The sequence below is a fragment of the Plectropomus leopardus genome, chromosome 18 (assembly GCF_008729295.1).
Source record: "Plectropomus leopardus isolate mb chromosome 18, YSFRI_Pleo_2.0, whole genome shotgun sequence".
Classification (NCBI taxonomy): Eukaryota; Metazoa; Chordata; class Actinopteri; order Perciformes; family Serranidae; genus Plectropomus; species Plectropomus leopardus.
Genome location: NC_056480.1, coordinates 23,810,624 through 23,830,561, shown reverse-complemented (window position 1 = coordinate 23,830,561; position 19,938 = coordinate 23,810,624). Strand labels below are relative to the sequence as shown.

The 19,938-nt window shown below is 38.9% G+C and overlaps 1 protein-coding gene across 1 annotated transcript in view; it reads right to left on the bottom strand.

Moving 5' to 3' along the window:
* The window catches only part of ptprua (protein tyrosine phosphatase receptor type Ua), a 251,377-nt gene that overhangs the window by 16,930 nt on the left and 214,509 nt on the right, over positions 1 to 19,938 (bottom strand). The window contains exons 22-27 of the mRNA XM_042506534.1: positions 15,244 to 15,341; positions 12,575 to 12,691; positions 12,173 to 12,327; positions 7,782 to 7,917; positions 4,910 to 5,059; positions 2,694 to 3,008 (exon numbers count right to left, since the gene is read on the bottom strand). Coding sequence (XP_042362468.1) covers positions 2,694 to 3,008; positions 4,910 to 5,059; positions 7,782 to 7,917; positions 12,173 to 12,327; positions 12,575 to 12,691; positions 15,244 to 15,341 — 971 coding nt within the window. The remainder of the gene's footprint in view (positions 1 to 2,693; positions 3,009 to 4,909; positions 5,060 to 7,781; positions 7,918 to 12,172; positions 12,328 to 12,574; positions 12,692 to 15,243; positions 15,342 to 19,938) is intronic.

The window sequence follows — 19,938 nt, the reverse complement described above, 5'->3', positions numbered from 1 at the left end:
TAATTACACTGTAAACTCTGATCTCGAGTAAAATGTAGTTTAGATTTTATCTTAGGACAATTAATATAGTGCACTAGCGTGTGTGTATATGACAATGTGACTTTCCTCTTAGTTAGACCCATATTCCACGGCCTTTAAAGCTAAGTTCACACTACGCCAGTTTTAAAGTGGTCAGACCGCTGTACTGTTCACAATAAAACAACTTGTTTTCACACTACATGACTGACGGCGACAGAGGGTCACACACTACAAGATTGTTCACCAGGATGAATTCCTAATGAGTATGTCAGGATGCGTAGGTTAAAGCACAATTCAGGGTACGGCAGATGCTTACTAAAAAATATCTAAGTCAAAAAGTAACAAAACAGCATTCTGAGTGTGTTATTAAGCTACAATAACTTGTAGAAACATTACATGCAATGGTCCATGGTCCACTTTTCACTTTCTCTTCTTGGCTGTCTATAACTTTTTCTCTCTTCCTCTCAAACACGTACACCTTGGAAAGTGCCGAAGTTCCACTTGTCTCTCTCCTCAACCCGTGTCTGCACTCTCATTGGCTGTGGCTCCCTGGCAAAGTCCCCAGCAGGCCAAATCATCTACATACTCAAGAGCCGATTTGCAAGTGTCAACACTAATTTATCTCTGATCTGCAGCGTTTGTTGCAAGATCTAAAATCTGTTTGTGTTATCTTTGTTAAAGTCATGTAGTGTAGGCATAAGCAAGGAATTGTACTACAAACATAAGTTCCCTATTTTTGGTAACACTTGCATTATGTTTTCACTATGGTTGCAAATTGTAAGCCATTTCCTTAATCAATTTTAGGCAAAATTAACGATTGATTAATCATTGAATCTTCACTTAAAATAAATACATAAAAAAGTTGCTTGTTTCAAACGATATCAAATGTGTTTTTTTCATTCAAAGCTCATAGGAACATATTGCATAAACTTTGACAGCACTCCATAGCCTGTCGATTAATTGATTGATTAATTTCACATGTTGATCACATTCTTAATGACCGATTAATCAATCTTCAATTATCATCCTTAGTTTTCACCATTTTGTGTGTTTCACTCTCAAAACACTGTTTATCCATGTTTACCTGATGGAGGTCCATTGGACCAAATCGTTGAAGTGAGTATTTAATAAAATTGTGCAGCCAGTGTGCAGGACCCCTCTTGTTTTACCTGCAAGTTTGTTTCTTTTTCTCCTACGCACCTGTCCACATAATTTTTGCAGGTTTGCACTGGCCTTTCTATTGAGGTACTCTCAAAACACTAAAAGTACTATAAAAATACAAAATAAGAAATCATGCCATTGTTAAATTGTAACAACATTAAGGAGTTGAACCAAGCTGTCTATGAAAAAGGAGGGGACTGACTTGACTCTGAGTCACCCCGGCCCATTCCCCTAGCTTAGGGAGTTCTCTTTGTTCTTTACTAACAGTCTCTTAACAGCTTGGTGAATAGATCTTGTGACATGTTTTCATGCCATTTAGGGGAACTCCTGGTCTTAGGATAATTTCCTTTATGAATATGGCCCCAGATGTCTCATGCTAATTCAAAAACCCATATGAGGTGACTGTTGAGGACCCTTCACCTGATTGTCCTGAAATTAATATTAATTGTCTGCTATGAATGATTATTCCAGTGTCCAATTAATATTTTTTCACGTTTATTGAAGTATGCAGCTCTCTAAGGTCCATGTCAGACAGAGGTGTAGGTGCCTTAGTGTATTTTGCCTTCGACAAAGCAATGACAGAGCTCCTCATCTGTGACAATATCCAGACTCACAAGGCCGTTTTTTGATTTCTCAGGCAGGAGGAATTGCTCTTTGCAGGAGAGTGAGCCTGACAGCTTTTCTGTTTTACATTGCTTTTTGTTTCTATACTTTTGCTCTGGTTTTCAGCTTAGTGCTTGCCTCAGAGTATTTGGAAGGAAATTGGCCCTGACACTACACTCCCCATATCTCCTTTAGGTAATACATGCAGTACATTTCTCAGAGTAAAAGCTGCTCCGGTGGCAGAAGTTAAAGGGACAGTTCACCCGAATATCAAAAATGCACATTTTCCCTCAAGTGTAGATCAGTGGACAGAAAATAGTTCCTACATGAAACTGCTCATAACCAGGTCTATGGATTATCTTGAGTAACCGGGTCATGATTTTTGGAAAGAGACATTGCTGTGGACTTTTTCAACTTTGAGCACCACAAGTCCAGTGCCATCTAGTTCCATTAAATTGGAGAAAAGGCAGACATTCTACCACCAGTACCTCCAACATTTGGCAAATCACATCGAAACAATTTAGACCGATAGCATTACAGGTTAGAGGAAAATGTGTGTTTTTGATTTGGGGGTTAACTGTCCCTTTAAAGCTCAGTAATGTAATTTCTAAGACAAAGTAAGACTAAATTAAATATGCTTGGAACAGGAACAGGCTTCTATATGATAATGTTGGTGTTAAGAAACCCTGCTCTAATATCATACTGTGGTGATATCTGTATAATCAGTGTATGTAAATGGCACTCATCAAAATCCAGCTGTGATGAAGATGCCGTCACATGGAGGGATTTGAAGTTACCCACGGCTAAATTACAAGTGGCGTGCTGATAAGACAGAGGTTAATAATGAAATGACTTCTACTTCCAAGGTATGTTTCATCTCCAGCTGGGTTTAATTGCCTCTCTTGTCTTACCCAGGCTGAGTTGGACTGGTTGAGCTGGTTGAGCATCACCACTGAGGTGCAGCCATAGTCGTACACAAGCCTCCAGAAGTCAGTGGTGGTGCCAGGCAGCGGGTGCGGTGTCACCACAAAGGCGGCGGGGCGGAGGAAGCTGTCAGCGAGCGCTGCGTTGATGTAGTTGCTGCTCTCCCCCTCAGTGGTGACGAGGAAGGCCAGGGAACGGTCAGGTGGCAGGACGTCCATGCTACGGTTTTTCTCGCGGTTCCTGGGCATCAGAGAGATGCTGCACTCCTCCACATCCAGGTGAGGAGTCACGGAGTTCAGAGTCTGAGGGAGGAGGAGGAGGAGGAGGAGGAGGAGGAGGAGGAGGAGCAGCAAGGGATGGAGAAAAAAGTGTGCAGAGGAGATAATTAGAAAGGTTGGCATGTGTGTTTGAGACTGTTCATTTTCTAGATGCAGAGATACAATGAAAGACTTAGAATAAAGATTGTGATAAGAGGAGACAGACACGGCGGAACGGAAATGGGATCAAAGAGAGATGGACAGAGGCAGTGAAAAATATTCCCCACTCAAACATCCCAACTGTCAATACTTGACAGGCACAACTATCTCCAATCATCTCCGGGAAACTTTAAAACACATTAATTATCAGTCAAAATCCCCACAAGGCTTAATGGATAAAAACACATTTAGCCCAATCTCATACATTATGAATAAGCATATTATGAAGCAATGGAAATTGAAATGAACTGATTATCTAACTTGCTTCATATTGTGAATGACTCCCAATTGGATTTGACAAAATGAATAGAATATTCCAGCTCATAACTGGAAGATTGCGTCTAGACTACAAGTCGCAATAATGAGAGGCTGTCTTATTGGACAACTCACACGAGCGGTGCTGAGCGAGGGTAAATGTGCTGCATTTCGGATGAAAAAATTGTAATTACCCTGGCCAAAGGTCACCAATCAATAACATCATTATAACTGGCATTAACTGGACATTACATAAAAAGTGAATACACAGTTGCAATCTTAATATTTTCCGCTGAGCAAAACCTTTTTTTTTTTTAATATATATTTAATGTATACTGATTAAAAAAGCTGCTTTGGCCTTGGTGGCTTTCACTCTCATGCTGATGATCCATTCATTTCCACACAGTTTTGCTCACAAGAGACCCACAGTGACGCATTGTGTTTGGAAGGCCAAATGTCAGAACTCTCAAGAAGAGTATATGCACTGAATCACAGTTGTGTCAAAGAAATCAGAGAGTTGTAGTGAAACAGACGTTTGCTTCAATGAAGCAAGAGTCAAGTAGAGGCAAAGCTTGCGCAGAATCAAATAACATAATCAGAGAAAGGTTGAGGACATTTCATTATTTGTTATCAACTTGAAAGGTTTTGGTTTTCAAGATTTACAGCCGACAGTTATAAAAGCAGAGGAGAGCACCATTGAGTCTAAACTGTTTCTAGTTCAAAATGTCAGTTAAAATTCGCATGGAGAGCTATTACTGTAGATATCTTAAGGCAGACTTGCCGTATAGTTGTGTGTTAATGGGATAGTTATAATGTCTATATTTTTATTTTTATGTATTTATTGTATTTTTCTGTAACATAACTTTAAATATAAAACTATTATTATTGGAAATATAGTTTTCTGGACATTTTCTCCCATTTTTAGATAATTTTTAATAACCCCCCCCCCCTCTTTCTAAAAACAAATTTCTTGGTCATTTTCTTGTCAACTTTCACAAGTTTCTTGCAATATTTGGGGCATTTCTTGCCACATTGGTCATTTCCTTTGTTCCTCATGTTTTTAAAAGAAATCAAACAAATTTGCTCAGTCTTGGAAGGCTTAAAAATCTTGTGAAAGGCATCACAAAAAACAAAAACAAAACTGATGTTGTTACAGGTTTCAAATGGTTAAGAATGGCATTGGCAATTAAATGTGTCTAGATTTGCTTCTTTTATTGTTTCACAAATTCAACTTTAAGCTAGGTGAAACAGCTAAAATGGAAATTGAGTAAAATTTTTACGCTGCGTGGATGAAGCAATCCATGCGGCTGAACTGCGGGTGTGGAGATGATACAACACACACAACCTGCGGAACTGACAGATCGTAGCTTTAATATTGGAGCTGTTAGTTATGGAATGAGTATTATCAGTAAAAAAACAATCCTATAGACACTTAAATAAACTTAAATACAAATTGTATGCTTGAACATTACCTGAAACTCCTCTCTGAGCTGCGAGGTGTTACTCTGAGAGTCAACCTTCAGCATCTCCTTGTAGGTGAGAGCAAACTCATTGACGGGGATGGCAGTCTCTCCACACAGACAAGCCTCCAGAATGGCATCATGGATGAACACATACTGCTCCTGAGAGACAGACAGCGAGGGAAACATTCACAAATTTACAAAGTCGCACAAACCCCTCACTGCACTTATGAGCCTCCTAACTGTTAATTGCCCACTTGTGAAGAACAATGGCGAATTTAATTACTGCTGTTGAATGTTGACTAATAGTCATAAGCTGTCACACATTCTTCAAATCGCCAGGCCCACTCTTAGGCATTGTTCCCAGGCAAAAATGTGTCTATAAATGGGGTAAAAAGTGCAGAAAACACATCAGAGGAGCAAAAGCACTGCCCACACACAATAGTTTAATACCGTCATGAGCTGTGTGCAATTAACGAGGAAACCGGGAAATTTGTTTTGACATCCGACCAAACAAAACATCAAAGAAGCGAGGATACATTCAAAATTACAGGCATAAAACTGTCCCTCTTCCAACTTATTTATCATTTTTAATGTGTTCTGTAATTGCAGAAATATTTATGCAACTGGTAGGCGAGCTCAAGCTGAAAGGTGAAAAGATGAAATTAAAAAGGGGGATAAATACCATTGTTTTGGTATTTACTGTACCGTCTCCACTTCCAGACTCATTAATAAGAGGACATTTCTAAAATGTTTTCCAACTTTTAGTTTTATTTACTCTGGTAATTAATGTACTTCTGTGGTGTGTTTGTTTGAAGATTTGGAGTTCACACTAAGTCTACTTAGTGTGAACTCCAAATCCCAACTGGAATAACTTGCAATTGTGTGTTTATTAACACAATTAATGCGAGTGACTTTAGGTCACGCTTGTCTTAAGTATCGACTTGACAATATGTTCTTTCGCCAATATGTCTTCTTCTCTGGAAATTAATGTTTGAAAACAGCTAGCGTTTTTAAATGAGTATAGAATAATGATTATAATAAATGGCCTTTGAACTACAAACATATTTAACCCCTAAAAAAATGTGGCTTTCACTGGTAAGCAACTACATATGTCAATGGCAAGCAACTAAACATGCTTATATCCTCGTATTTATGCTACATCATACTTTTATTCCACATTTCAAATAGAAATAATGTATACTAAAATGCTCTACATTAATTTGACAGTTATAGTTAAATCAACATATCGTAAAAGTCTGAAATATAATTCATTTTTATGTGAATTAAACTACGCAAAAAGAAGACATTTTTTAAATTAGCTCTGCCTGGTTTAGATACAGAAGCAATTTATAAAAAAAGAGCCCTGATAAACACACAGTATGCTACCTGCCCAGTACCAAAATGCAGAGACAAAGTTAGCAACTGGCTGCTTATGATATGATACATCTTAGCTTGTAGCTAATTGTTTAGGTCTTCACAACTCTGCTCTTGTCAACCTCATTTCTAACTGAGACAGGAAGATATTTTAGAAATAGCTTTGATAAGCCTGCTGTATGCAAGTTTTCTAGCACCACCAAAGTTAGCAACTAGCTGCTAACTATACAGAACTTCTTAGCCTTTTAGCTAATTGTTTTGATTTTCACAACACTGCTAGTTGTTCATGAAATTTACATGCCGTCTGTTTTATTGTTCACCCGTTCACCTAGCACATCAGAATTCAAGTATTTAAATTTATTTATTTTATGTGCTCCCTGTCAAATATACTTGTAAATGAATAAATAAAAATACTGGACTTACGAGTTGTCAGGTAACCAGAGACCTGACTGCAAAATAATGCTAATGTTGCTCTATGTTTTATGGATGTATTAATAGCAAACTGTCAGTCAGAATAACTGTGTTTTTCAGCTTGTTACGCTGGCCCCAAAAGCAACAGCACCCTCCCTAGCCCAGCTTTAAAGGAACACTAAATCCACAAAGTAACCATTTGTATATCAGCAATTCACTGCATGTCCCCTTGAATTAGTGAGGAAAACTTTTGTTTTTCTTGTTTGCCTAGGGTGAACAGAGATCCCAAAAAGAGGCAGGCATTCTTCATGAATTGAAGTAAATGGGGTCCACATTTAACAACAGCAGAAATATATCAAAACATCTGATTTCAAACTCTCACGAATCTATTGCAGTATCATGTAAGTCTCATTTATCCAGTTGTTTGCTTAGAACCTCCATACACATGCATTTTCACTAAACCATTACAGTCTGACACACCTCAGTAACAGTGTTTTGCAATATGCTCTTAAACTGTTAAGGTTTTAGTGAAAGTGCATGTGTTTGGGAGACACTGAGCAAATGACTGGATGAGTTCTGACAGTTTTCAAAAATAGATGTTTTGATAGCCTATAGTTTTGATGTTGCTTTCTTCAATTCATGAAGAATGTTAACCATTTTTGGATTCTTTGTTTAACATGGATGCGACAGAAAAGCAACATTTTTTTTCTGGAATTCAAAGTAACATGCAACGAGTAACTGGTAGACACATTATCATTGACACTGTGCTAATTTATGTACTGATTAATCTATTTTTAGAACTTTAGCTGTTAATATTTGCACGTTCACTTTTGAATTTGTAATGTAGAAGTTTATCTTATAATGGAGTGTTTGTAAATTATGATATTGTAACTTTTAAGTGTCACTTCCTCTATCACTGCAATTGATTGTAAGAATACTCTTTAAGAATCTGGCAAGATTTAACTTCCAGTGCAAATGCGCATAATAAATTATAATAATTGTCAAATATGTAAGCAATTTATGTGGGCTACCAGCAGCTTAAACTTATGAGCTTGTGGTTTATAGTGTCAGCCTGCAATCCTGTCCTCCCACTCACTTCAGTCTGGATCATGTTGATGCGTCGGGAGCAGAGAGTCTTGACACAGTTGTAGATGTCCACCACTCCTTCACACTCAGCCATATCCAGCATGACATCCAGCACAATGTAGCAGCCGGTCCTGCCTGCCCCCATACTGGTGCAGAGGAGAGAGCAGAAGTTTCGACAAGCATGAATATACTGCTGAAATGAAAAACTCTCGGTGGGGAGCTTTTAGTTATGATCAAGATTCTCTGCCCAAAGTGAAGTATAATAAAGGGCTTTGTTCTGGGGAGAAAGAAAGGGAATACAGTGACCATTATTTTCTGGCATCACAAAAAATCTAAGCTGAAGTTTGAAAGAGAAAAACCTTTTAGTTGGAAAGTACTAAGACATTTAAAAACGCCCTGCATACTGGCCTTTGCCTCCCATGTCTTGTTCTACTGTAACACTGCAATAAAGGCATGTGTGGGAGTTAGTGAATGCAACAGCCCCCTCCAGGTAAAACTCAGTTTCTTTAAACCCATCTGAGTAAAAAACTGGGATGTAATATGCCTTGTCCTCATTTCATAATGTTTTCTTTCTTTTTCCAAAGAACAGAGAAAAAATCCCTGCAGTGCGTCAATATTGTCAAACTAGCATATCATTTTTGATAAAACCAATCAAAGATTGGTATTAGTTAGAATGTGAACCTACAGGCAGATAACTGGTGTACAGTGGCAGACTAGTTTAAAAAAAATGAATCTTGGCATCTTAGTCATTACTGAAAACCTTCAGTGTCCCAATGATATTTGCCTGTGTTCATAGTGCTCATGCTGCTTAAAATACTGATATTTTTGCCAGGCGTTTTTGTGCAGCACTTTAATAATTTGTTGGGCTGACTTAGTGGCACATCATGCACAATGCAATCCTATTATGACAGGTAGAAAGTGCAAAAATAAATGAAGTGGGAGACTGTAAGAAATCTATAATCCCGCTACAAACACTGACAGTGACATCTTTCTCTGAAAAGCAAACATGTTTCTATTAGATGTAAGAAAATGCTGGCAAAATAAAAAATGAAAAGGGTGCTTTCATAACCTGTTTGGTTCAATTCTAAAGAACTCGCTTTGGTTCAATTAGGTTGAAATGAAAGCTGTCAAGTCTGATTAAACAACCGCACTGAGACCACTTGAAGGGGTGGATCTCTATGGCATTCTCAAACCAAGAGTTTGTTCGCTTTGGTCTGAATCAGTGGATGACTTAGTAAACTTGATACGTCATCTATTGGTTTGGTTTCTTTTCAAACAGAAAAAGAATGATGCAATCCAAAATACAAACCCCAGTTCCAAAGAATAAGACTTTTTTGTCCAAGTTGAGACCCTAGCATACAAATCAAAAACCGTATATCAACAGCATCCAAAAAAACTGCCAGTTTCTCTGAGCCTGAGCTCATCTAAGATGGACTGACACAAAGTGGAAAGTTGTGCTGTGATCTGACTAGTCCACATTTGAAATTGTTTTTGGAAATCACAGACTTGTGTTCTCTGGGCTAAAGAGTAAAAGAACCACCCAGGTTGTTGCCAGTGCAGAGTTCAAAAGCATCTGTGATGGTATGGGGGAGGGTTTAGTGCCCATGGCATCATGGGTAGCTTGCACATCTAGGAAGGATCCCTACAGTGTATCAATATAATGACATTAATGCTAAAGGTATATAGTAGTTTTGGAGTAACATATGCTGCCATCCAGAAAACATCACTTTCAGGGATGTCTCTGCTAATCTCAGCATGATGATGCCAAGCCATATTACATTACAACAGTGTGGCTTTGCAGTAAAAGAGAGTGCCTACTAGACTGGTCTTCCTGCAGTCCAGACCTGTCTCCCATTGAAAATGTGGTGTGTGTTATGAAGCACCAAATGTAGCAGACTGTTGAGCAACTCAAGTTGTATGTTGTATATCAGGCAGGAATGGGGAAGAGTTTCACTTTTAAAACTTCAACAATTAGTGTCAAAATGCTAACTAAATATTGTTCATAGAAAAGCCTCAGTCCAAACTTTTCTTGAAACATGTTGAAGGCATCAAATTAGATATGAATGTATATTTATAAAAAAAAAAAGTTCTTCTCATCATCAGCACTACATGCAGGGACACCATATTTCATTGACTGACAGCAGGTCATGCTGCACATTAAGAGTGTTGGTAGTATTATTAGACTGCAGATCAACTGCATGTTGTGATGACTAACAGGTAGAGACAAGAGGAAGAAGAGGCATCTTGTACGGCAGTACTGCAGAGAGGTATTACTGTGGGAGCGCCATGTCATTCTCCTTTTAATGGGCTTAATGAACTGTCACAGTACACAGAGTCAGATACAAGTACAACTCATTGCAGTTTAAACTGATCTCCACTTTCTAATTTACCAGGGAAATCCCTGCATATATGTTACCATGGTTACCAAATGATTTGCATGTGGGCTTCACTTGTACAGATTAGTTACAGTAAGACTGCTTCCTGAGCCGATCACAATCAGCAGATGGATTTAGTTGTCGTTCAGCTTTGGCAAATCACTCACCCAAATCAATCAATCACATTTCAGTTATCACCAAATACTGTGGTTGGTCCGTTTGCTTTCAAACTCCAACCGAATCAAGACAGAAACCCTACTTTTCAGTTAAAGCAGTCTCGGGCGGGTTGTTTTTTGTCGGCACCAGATTTTGATTTATAGTTTTCAAAGCAGCCCAAACTAACTGTACTGAACGGCCACCAGAGTTTGTTTGAACCAATCACCATGGGGGAATTTTAGAGACTATGGTGACAGAAAAAAGGGGGTATGGATCAAAGACCCACGCTGGACTTCGACTGGTGATGCTACAATCGAGAACAACCCAGACACTCACATTTCTTACTGTTTATTTTATCTTTCGGGCTTTCTGGCGGAGTGGATGTTTGTACCAGTGACAGTATGTGTTTAGAGAGGAGGCAGAAGCAGGTAGTATTCTGCCAAGGTGTACCAGAGACCTATGTTTCAATTAGATTTAATCACATCTCCTACACTGACAAATTTTCCACCTCGTCTCTACCAAGCAAATTTAGTTTTACACTATTTCAGTATTTTTTCATAGCCATGGTGTTTTTTTATTGTAAAAGCTTAAAGGTATACTATGCAGGACTTTCTGAAAAAACAATGTATAGACAAAAATAATCCCTCACAGTCATCGCTAGAGGTGTACAGTGGTGGAAAAAGTTTTCAAATCTTCCATCCACAGCATCCAAGAAGAAGCTAGAAAAAATCACGATCACGGCGCCGTAAAAACACTAATATAGTAAACAAGAGTGAATATAAGGTCACCTTTCACATTCATATAATTTTCTACTTCTTTTGATTTGATTTTGAAATATTCATTAATTTTCTGAATTTTAACCTTTTAAATGCCAGGTTTTTTGTTATGATGTCACAAAAAAACTGATGTCAAAAAACCACAAAAAAAATGATTTATTTTTAAATATACTAAATGCATTACAGCCTAGGAAATGTCAATGATTTGTTGCAACATTGACTGTTACAGTGCACCTGGTGAAAGTACCATGTACTCTCTCCATATGAAAAAAAAGATATAAATAAAACACAAAGAAGAAGGAAAAAAAAAAGACATCACTGGGTGGAAAACAGTAAAAATGACAAATTCCAAGGCAAAAGCCCAGAATGACACCCAGAAATAGTAAATAATACATAAATAATAAACAAAATGCATGTTTTTATGCGTTGATGGCTATGGGATCAAAAATTGCAGTTTAAATGGGTTTCAGGGGCGCTTTGTATTTTGCACTTAAAGTATAAATTTAACGAATTTTGTTTACACCATGTAATTTAGACTTATTGTAGGAGCTGAGCTGAAAATTCAAAGATCAAACAAAAATACACAATCTTGCCAAAATTGATGCCATACACATACATGCCATACACACCAAACGGTCCCTAAGGGTTAAAATTTCCATCTTATCAGGTGGCTGGACATGTCTCTTGTGAACAATGTCCCACAGAGAATTAAAAGTCCTTCACTTAAAGAAAGAGAGGAATTCTATCCTCGATTTCAAAACATCCAACTCCCTAAATATTTGTAAATTTCTTGCTGGTTATGAGTAAACCACAACATCCTGTTGAACAACCTTATTTCATTTTTGTTATTTGTTTTAGTTACCGTTTTGCTCTCCACCTACACATACACATCACCAAGACGTTACTTTGGGAAATATAGAAAAACATGAACCGAAGTGGAAATAAACAGTGCACATTACGCGTGTTGGAATGTGCTGAACATCAAAGAAATATTAAAGAGCAGAAGAATAACTGAGACTGGAGATATGTAAAAGCCCTAATATAGACTGCCTTCAGTGTTTAGGCCATTATGAGGATGAAGAGTGATGAGATACCTGCAGTGGACCACCACAGGCCCAGCGTCAGGAGGTGTGGAGGCCTTAACCCGGCGCAGGAAAGCCAGCAGGCCGGTGGCGTGGTACGGCACCCCGTGCTCAGGCCAGGAGGTGAAGTGGAACTGGCACACCTCATGTTTTGCAGGGTAACCTCTCTAGAAGAAACAATCATGCACGTAAAATGAGATGGTCTTATTACAGAAGCATAAATAGTTACTTCACAAATAGAAACCAATTAAACAAACCTGAAATGAGAAATGTATTGGTGCATACATACACACACACACACACACACACACACACACACACACACACACACACATATATATATATATATATATATATATATATATATATATATACACATATATATGACACAGAGGCTGTGAGAGTATGACTCACCCTCTCCATGGCAAAGGTGCGCACAGTGTACTCTGCCAGTGTTTCTGTCTTCAGTAGTGTTATCTTAATGTCACCGTAGAGCTCAGTGTCATCAGGCCAATACTTACAGCACTTCATCTGGACAAACAACAAACAGATAAAGTTCGGACAGGTTACACACACACATTCATAAACAGCTGATTCATCTCAAAACTAGACAGCAAACATATACACCACTCGGTGCTGAGATTCCTACAAGCAGAAAAAAAATTGCAGTCCTGCTGTGACCTTCGCTTAAAATATCTGGACTTTACCACAGTTGTTCCAATAATCTTCACCATCAGATCTGACACATAAAAGTTTTGACACCGAGGTTAGATAAGATGTTTTTTGATCTGTTTGAGGGGCATTTCCAACTCTTGGAAACTTAGCTAAGTGTCAGTGATGGTTATTATTTTTCTCTCTCTGTCCCCAACCTGCAGCCCTCCAAACCTCCACTTTTAACTTTCTAAGTGAATGGCTATTTTCTACTTCCGTTGATGCAGTTTTTTTCTGTAGCGTCGACATTTTCTTTTCCTGCTGGTTGCATGGTGTCAACATTTTCTCCCGCTTCAGGCTGTGGACTCATATTCTGATCCAAAAAAATGCAATATTTCTCTCACCTACAAAGCACGGGAAGACTCTTGCACCATCCCCTATGGGGCATGGTAGCTGAACTGCCATGTGAAACCATGAAAGATTAAAAGGGCACTCTGATTATATTGGGTATTACATTTATTATTGTTATTATTATTATTATTATTTATTTCTGTATTTATTTTTAATTTCTCTATTCAAAATTTCTCTAAGTCTCTGTTGATAAATGACTGACACTGGCTGACACTTCTTTACCCGCCTTGTTTGTCTGTTGTTTCAGTTTCACAAAAGGAGATGCCTTTGAACGGCCCTACAGATGTTTCCTAGCAACCAGTTTACACATCACTAAAATCTTTGACAGCTGAGACATTTCTTAGGTTTTAATGGTGCAACTCATTTTAATAAATCAGTCACATAAAATAAAAAGTTGGCATTTAGGGGAGACCAGGGTTGGTTGTCACACTTTTCCCTCTCATGTTGGAATATTTTAACCAGCAGCAAATGAAAAGTTAAAATCTCAGCTACAAATGTATAAGTTTTAATGTAAAATTATGTGATTTATGATTTAAATCATAATGCGCATTTGCGCAAACCAGCTACATCAGGGAAGTTGGTCGGCACAATGTTAACAAGTTAAAGTTACATCAAAACAAAACAACCAACAAAAACAATTCAAACATTTAATTAAAACAAAAACTCAAATTGCTGAAACCAAACAACTTATTTGAGCAATTCATTTGAACTTTTACTTTTGCCATCGACCATTTAAATAGTAACGAAAGATAGCAATATAAACATTGTTTTTGATCTCTCAAAACAGTTCTAATCTTTTAACATACATTTATAGTAACAACTGTTATACAATTGGTTGACGCATGTGTCAACCGATTGTATAATAAGTGTGCCAACCAACCCCCAGCCAACATTTGTATATGGTCCCATGTGGGTAATGCATTGGCTGAAAAATGGGCCCTATATGGAATTGTCCATGGGCTCCATAATGGCCCCATGCCAGTTACCAACATAGGTGACCCCAGTTAAGATGCCAATTTTGTGCCCATACTCACTTGGTACCAAGGTAGCCCTATCATAACCCATGCGGGGCCCACTTGGGTAAACGCGCTCATGTGGGAAGCTATTACGAAACCCATGGATAATGCTATATGGGGCCCATTTTTCATTCCATTTACTGCTTACATAGGCCCCGCATACAAATGGCAGCTGCTGCAGACACGATTAAATTATGTCAGCCAGCGACCATAACTAGACTTTCAAAATCTTATATCAAAATCTAGCTGATTACCATGAGTATCACTTTCAAATATCCGTGTCTTACACGGTTTTATAGGATAAGTCCACAGACCTTTTTTTAAACTTTTGATACGATCAAACTGAAATGTTATCCCCACAAAAAAAAAAAAAAAAAGTTAGTGACTTTTGGGTGTTTTAACATAGTATATGAGTGAAGGTGGAAAAAACTTTTTTTTTTGTTCTATTTTTGTTTCCATAACTTTCAATGGACTTTGCCAACCAACCGCACTCTTCCCTTCTACAGATTTATTGGAATGCACATAAAACCTTATGATTTACAAATAGCTGGTGCAGCCCTTTGCAGAGCCATATCAGACATATACAGGTACAACTGTGCAGCTTAAACACTGTACTCAATACTAATGATATTTATGCCTGGATGTGGTGATAAATGGCATGGTCAGTGCAGGCTAAAAACCTGTAAAACACTTTAACATATATAGTATATTCTGAATACTATGACAGTAGCTTGCTGTATTCAACAGAGGCAGGAATGGTTAATCGAACAGAGGCCGCAATGTTCCTTCATCTACATCAAAGCTTTGACCTTGGAGTAAAGCCACCAAAGCAAAAGGTGATCACTCATGATCAGACAGCAGCAGCCATTTCCTCCCACAACCCGGAGCTGCAGCCCCTCTTCTGATATATAGTGAATGATAAAGGGGGCTCCAGAAATACATCCCCCTCCATCCATCTTCACAGGTGGCTGGAGAGGTCACAGGACAAAGGAGAGGCGAACCTACCCTGCCCACTTCCACCAGCTTGGTGATCATGACAATACTGAAGCAGTTCTCCTGCCAAACCATCCGCCAGAAGTCATAGATCATCTCCTGCTTGGGGCCTGCAGAGGAGGAGATATAGAGTCGAGGTATAGGTGGAGAGGTGGGAGGGAGAGAAGAGCGAGCAGAGAAGGTGGAGGAGGAGAAAGAGAGAGGAAGATAAGGAGGGCGGAGGGATGAGCCATAAGTCAGAGAAAATAGCAGCAATAACCATCAATGTAGAGGTGCTGTGTAATCCATGCCAGGGAATAGAGTAACAATGTGTCATTCATGAACTATTGCCCGCTCTGTGTTCTCCTAATACTACAGAAAAATGTCATTTCAATACACCCACAAATCCTCAGCCATTGTGCAAACAAGCTCCCGGATTGCCTTTCCTAGGCACCAGTGGCAGACACAAATCACAGCCCCCTGGAGGAGATGACACTTTCATTGATTTCATTACATCGTGGTGTTGATAATATCACAAGGTCCTCCTTCATGCTGCCTCCTCTGCCAAACACCACGCTGCTGTTAGTGAACAACATGTCTATTCATTTCTACCCATGCACTTTGTTTAATAGGATTATTATCTTGTCTCCTGAAACTGACCTGGATGACGTTTTTAAGAGAAGGTTGAATCTTATCGTCCCTCATACGTGCTGGAGTTGTATATATTATATTTAAAGTCTTTTTTAATGCATTTTTTTTCTGTTTGTACTTAATAATTTATTGTTTTCAGGTTTGTTAGCACAGTGCAATCTCCTACAAAAAGCAATTCTTGGTTCATTATCTCGACTATTTCTATACTCTCACATTTTACACTGGACTGTGGGGCAATGGGCCTCTGTGTTATTAATATTTACTCTCCCTATCGCTTCAATCTAAGCCTGGATTCAAATTCAAGCATGCGTTTCCTGTTCAGCGATGTGTGTGATGTCCTCACCACCTGTAAAATTTTAATGGGCATCTTTTAGATGATTTTTTTTGACAATAAATAAGAGAGTAACACCAGCCTCATCCTTGAAAGCCAACTCATGTTTGATAATCTGATTGAAGTTTGCTAGTTAAGATATAACTGGAAATCATTGAACCCGTTAAATAACTTCAGAATCTGACTGGAATAGAAAGCATTATTCCTGATTAAAGACAAAAAATAAAAAGGTTTAAATTATGTTTAAATTATCTGCAGTGCATGCTGCAAGTGCATTTAAGGCTTTTCCAAACACTTTTGCTTGTTAAAAGGTGCATATTTTGGGCGCAGAGAAAGGTGCAATTGGCAAAGTGGTTGTATTTAGTCTCTTAATTTATCATATGTATGTTTTGGGTGTGTGTCAACCAATCAAGTGTCATCTCCCATTCACTTTAAAAGCTAGGAGTTCACCTGGTGCCCTGTTATTTACATGGTGGACTTGCGAGCTGAAGCGAGCGGTTTTATACTGAGAGTAATGTAGTAAAAACATTATTGGACATTTAAAGGGAAACACCACATAATTAAGAATCCCAGTCTGGAATTGAGGATTCAAAACTTCTGGATGATCTACTCAACTTATTAGCAGTTATGCGATGGAATAACACCTCTCATAGCTCCTGCTGCATCATGCCCGAGGGAGCCAGTTTCTACCAAGAAGCGCACTGTCACAGCATCATGTGACCTTTAAAAGCCAAAAAAGTGTTTCCACTGCAGTTTTGTGAAATAGGGCTTTTTTGAATCACCTGAAATACCACCTCATGCGAGTGTAAAAACTCTTTTGCGATAATTAGGAGTTTTTATTTTAATTGATTTGCTTCTATTGGGTGTATTTTATATAAGCAACTCCAATTTGCGCAATTTGAAGGTTAATGGAAACGCGCCCAGTGTCCCTGCTGACTGAAAATAACAACTGCGCCACCCTGAAAGTATCAATGGCAGTTGCTCTGTGTGCCACTTTGCGCTGGGTTTAAGATAGGGCCCATATCATACTATAAAGGTTTTTTGTTTCCACAAGCATGAAGAACGTTAGTAGTGCTTGTTTTTTTACTACTTTTTATTCCACGGTTGTCCGAACAAGATCAATCCAAAGGTATGCATTGACTGCAAGCCCCGGGCCAAACATGCAAAGACCTGTGAAGGCTGAGCAGTACAATAGGAGAAGGAAGAGAAGAGAAACAACCTTACTCGCCTATTAAAAAAAACATGACATGTGCAGAGCCTTCCTTTTTATACACAGTCAGATACTGGTCTTTACTGTAGTTGACCTGAGATGAGCCGATGCCAGGCTGCGTTTTAATATGAACCCGTGGGCAGCTACTTTAACTGCTGTTTTCCCTCCTCTTCACAGGGTTATTCACAGCTCACTCCCCTGTCAGCAATCACCGCCTTGGTTTCTATGTGTATTACTGATATGAGATGTTAATTTTTCAGCAGCAGCGGGAGAAGCCCGCTAATGCGTCGCCAGAGGGACGGGGCAGTCGGCTGAGAGACAGATGATGTGTGATCCCGGCGGCTGGGTGAATCTGTATGCATAGCACAACGCGCTGCCGCTTTGGACTCAGGCTTTCAGAGTGTGCTTGGCATTTCTCCTCCTCGTCCGCCTCCACCTCACCCGCCTCCTCCCTCTCCCTCATCTCTGGACATAATAGAGAGTTAGCCCAGAGCACCTGCTGCCTGCCGCACAAGCACAGCTGCCTTAAGACTCATCGAAGATACAACAAATCAACCTCAACCTGCCGTGACAGCCGACCACCGCAGGCTCGCCACGAGTCTGCAGAGCATGTTGTTTGCTGCATAGCGTGAGGGGCAAGTGATGGCGTTAATGATGCTGTGCATGTATTGTATGGCGTGCACAACAAACAAGTGAAAGTCATGAATTGCATATATGAAAAACTGTCCTTTGGCGTACGTTTTCAACCTGCATCTTATTAATATGCAAATGGACTGCCCAGTTGTGTAGAAATGTACTTACCAGACCCTGAACAAGAATGTGTTTTATAATATAGTACAAATGAAGACCAAATAACTTTGTTTTGTATAATTTGTTTTATTTATATTGTATTATTTCTAACCTGTATATTTATTTATATTTTTTTTCCCTCTTTTTTTTGTACTGAGATATTATGGCTGACTTGCCTTATTGTTGTAAATATATATTTTTTAAGTAAAAAAAACAACAACTCTTATTTCATATTTTTAAACATCAATTGTTGTTTGACATTTTCCAAGTCAAATGATCTGTTAGTGACTGAGTTTCCTAACTGAGCACTTTGTGGGCTTAACCATCGTCAGTCATGTGTACATATCATGCCTCAGTGCAGCGTCTCGACAGGATGTGGTCAGGGACAGTATTAAGTGTAGTTACACACATAAAAGGGAAGAGAACGGACCTGAAGTGTAAGAATTCACTTTGGGATGCGTTAAAGCGCATGCAGCGTAACAGCATGCCCAAACAGAAGGCGTTTTTCAGTCCATCTGCTCGCGCTTCACTTCCTTTGCAGACAGTATGATGTATACATTAACTGGATGATGCTAAAAATTTCAGGGTCCATTTTTGATGCAATATGTGACAACTTCACATAAATGGAAATTAAATAATATGTTACCTGTAATATGTGATATGGTACGCCTGTGCACTAACTATCGCAACCAAACTTGTGTTACAAGTTTGACTTAACTCTCCATATAGAGTAGCATAGGTGCAGCAGTATGTCGGAAAACTAGGAGACTTTAAGGTCACGGCATCAGTGACAGTGTTCCAATTTTGCATTGGAGACAGCATTTAGTGTCAATTAAAGGGGCGGTTACGGCAAATCACACTATAAACCCATCATATCTGCATTGTTTCATCTTTGACAGAAAAATGCTTCCACCAGATTAAATAATGCACTATGTGATGCTGAGTGACTGATGTTTTTTTTTTTTATCTTAATGTGGGCGTTTGTCTTTCTGTTGACTCTGTCTGTCAGCTGCATAACTCAAGCCCTTTTTGTTCCAAGATGGCTAACATGCTGTTAGAAGGTAGTATTGTTGGCAACATGTATTTGATTTTCAGTAACTAGCCAAACTTTAAACTTTTCATGATATTTGAGTCTTTAACAACTGGATCAACATAGTTTTTCTGTGCTGCATTTAGACCCATTTAATAAGCATTTAAACCTCTGAAATTGGTTTGACGAGCCACTTGGCAAAAAATGTCCCACGAACTGCAAAATGCAAAGTGCCAAAAACAAAAAAAAAAACAGTATGTAGTGACAAAAAATGATCTGAAATTAGTGCGATGGGGGGTTTGCCAAATTAGTACAAATTAGTAATATAGACCTTTCCCTGCTGAAAGAAACAGCTGAAAAACAGCTGTAGCTGGTTTTAGATGGTTTTAGCTGGTTGAAGGTTGCCTTAGATGGTCCTGACCCAGTTCCTGCTGGTCTTTGATGGTTTAGCTGGGTGGGCCACCAGCTGGACATGCGGGTGTGACCAGCCTATCAAGCTGGGCAAGCTGGAAAAATGTCAGTCAACATCTTGTAATGTAATGTGTGTTTTTCAGTTTGGTGAAAGGATTTTTAGTCAAAGTTGAAGCACCTTAGATATGATAGGTTATAGTGTGATTTTCCGTGCCCGCCCCATTAACTTCAATAAAAGGGGGACCAAACTCTTGCTCCGATGCAAAATTTTTGGTGTGGTAACTTTCTATGTTCCAGTTTTACACA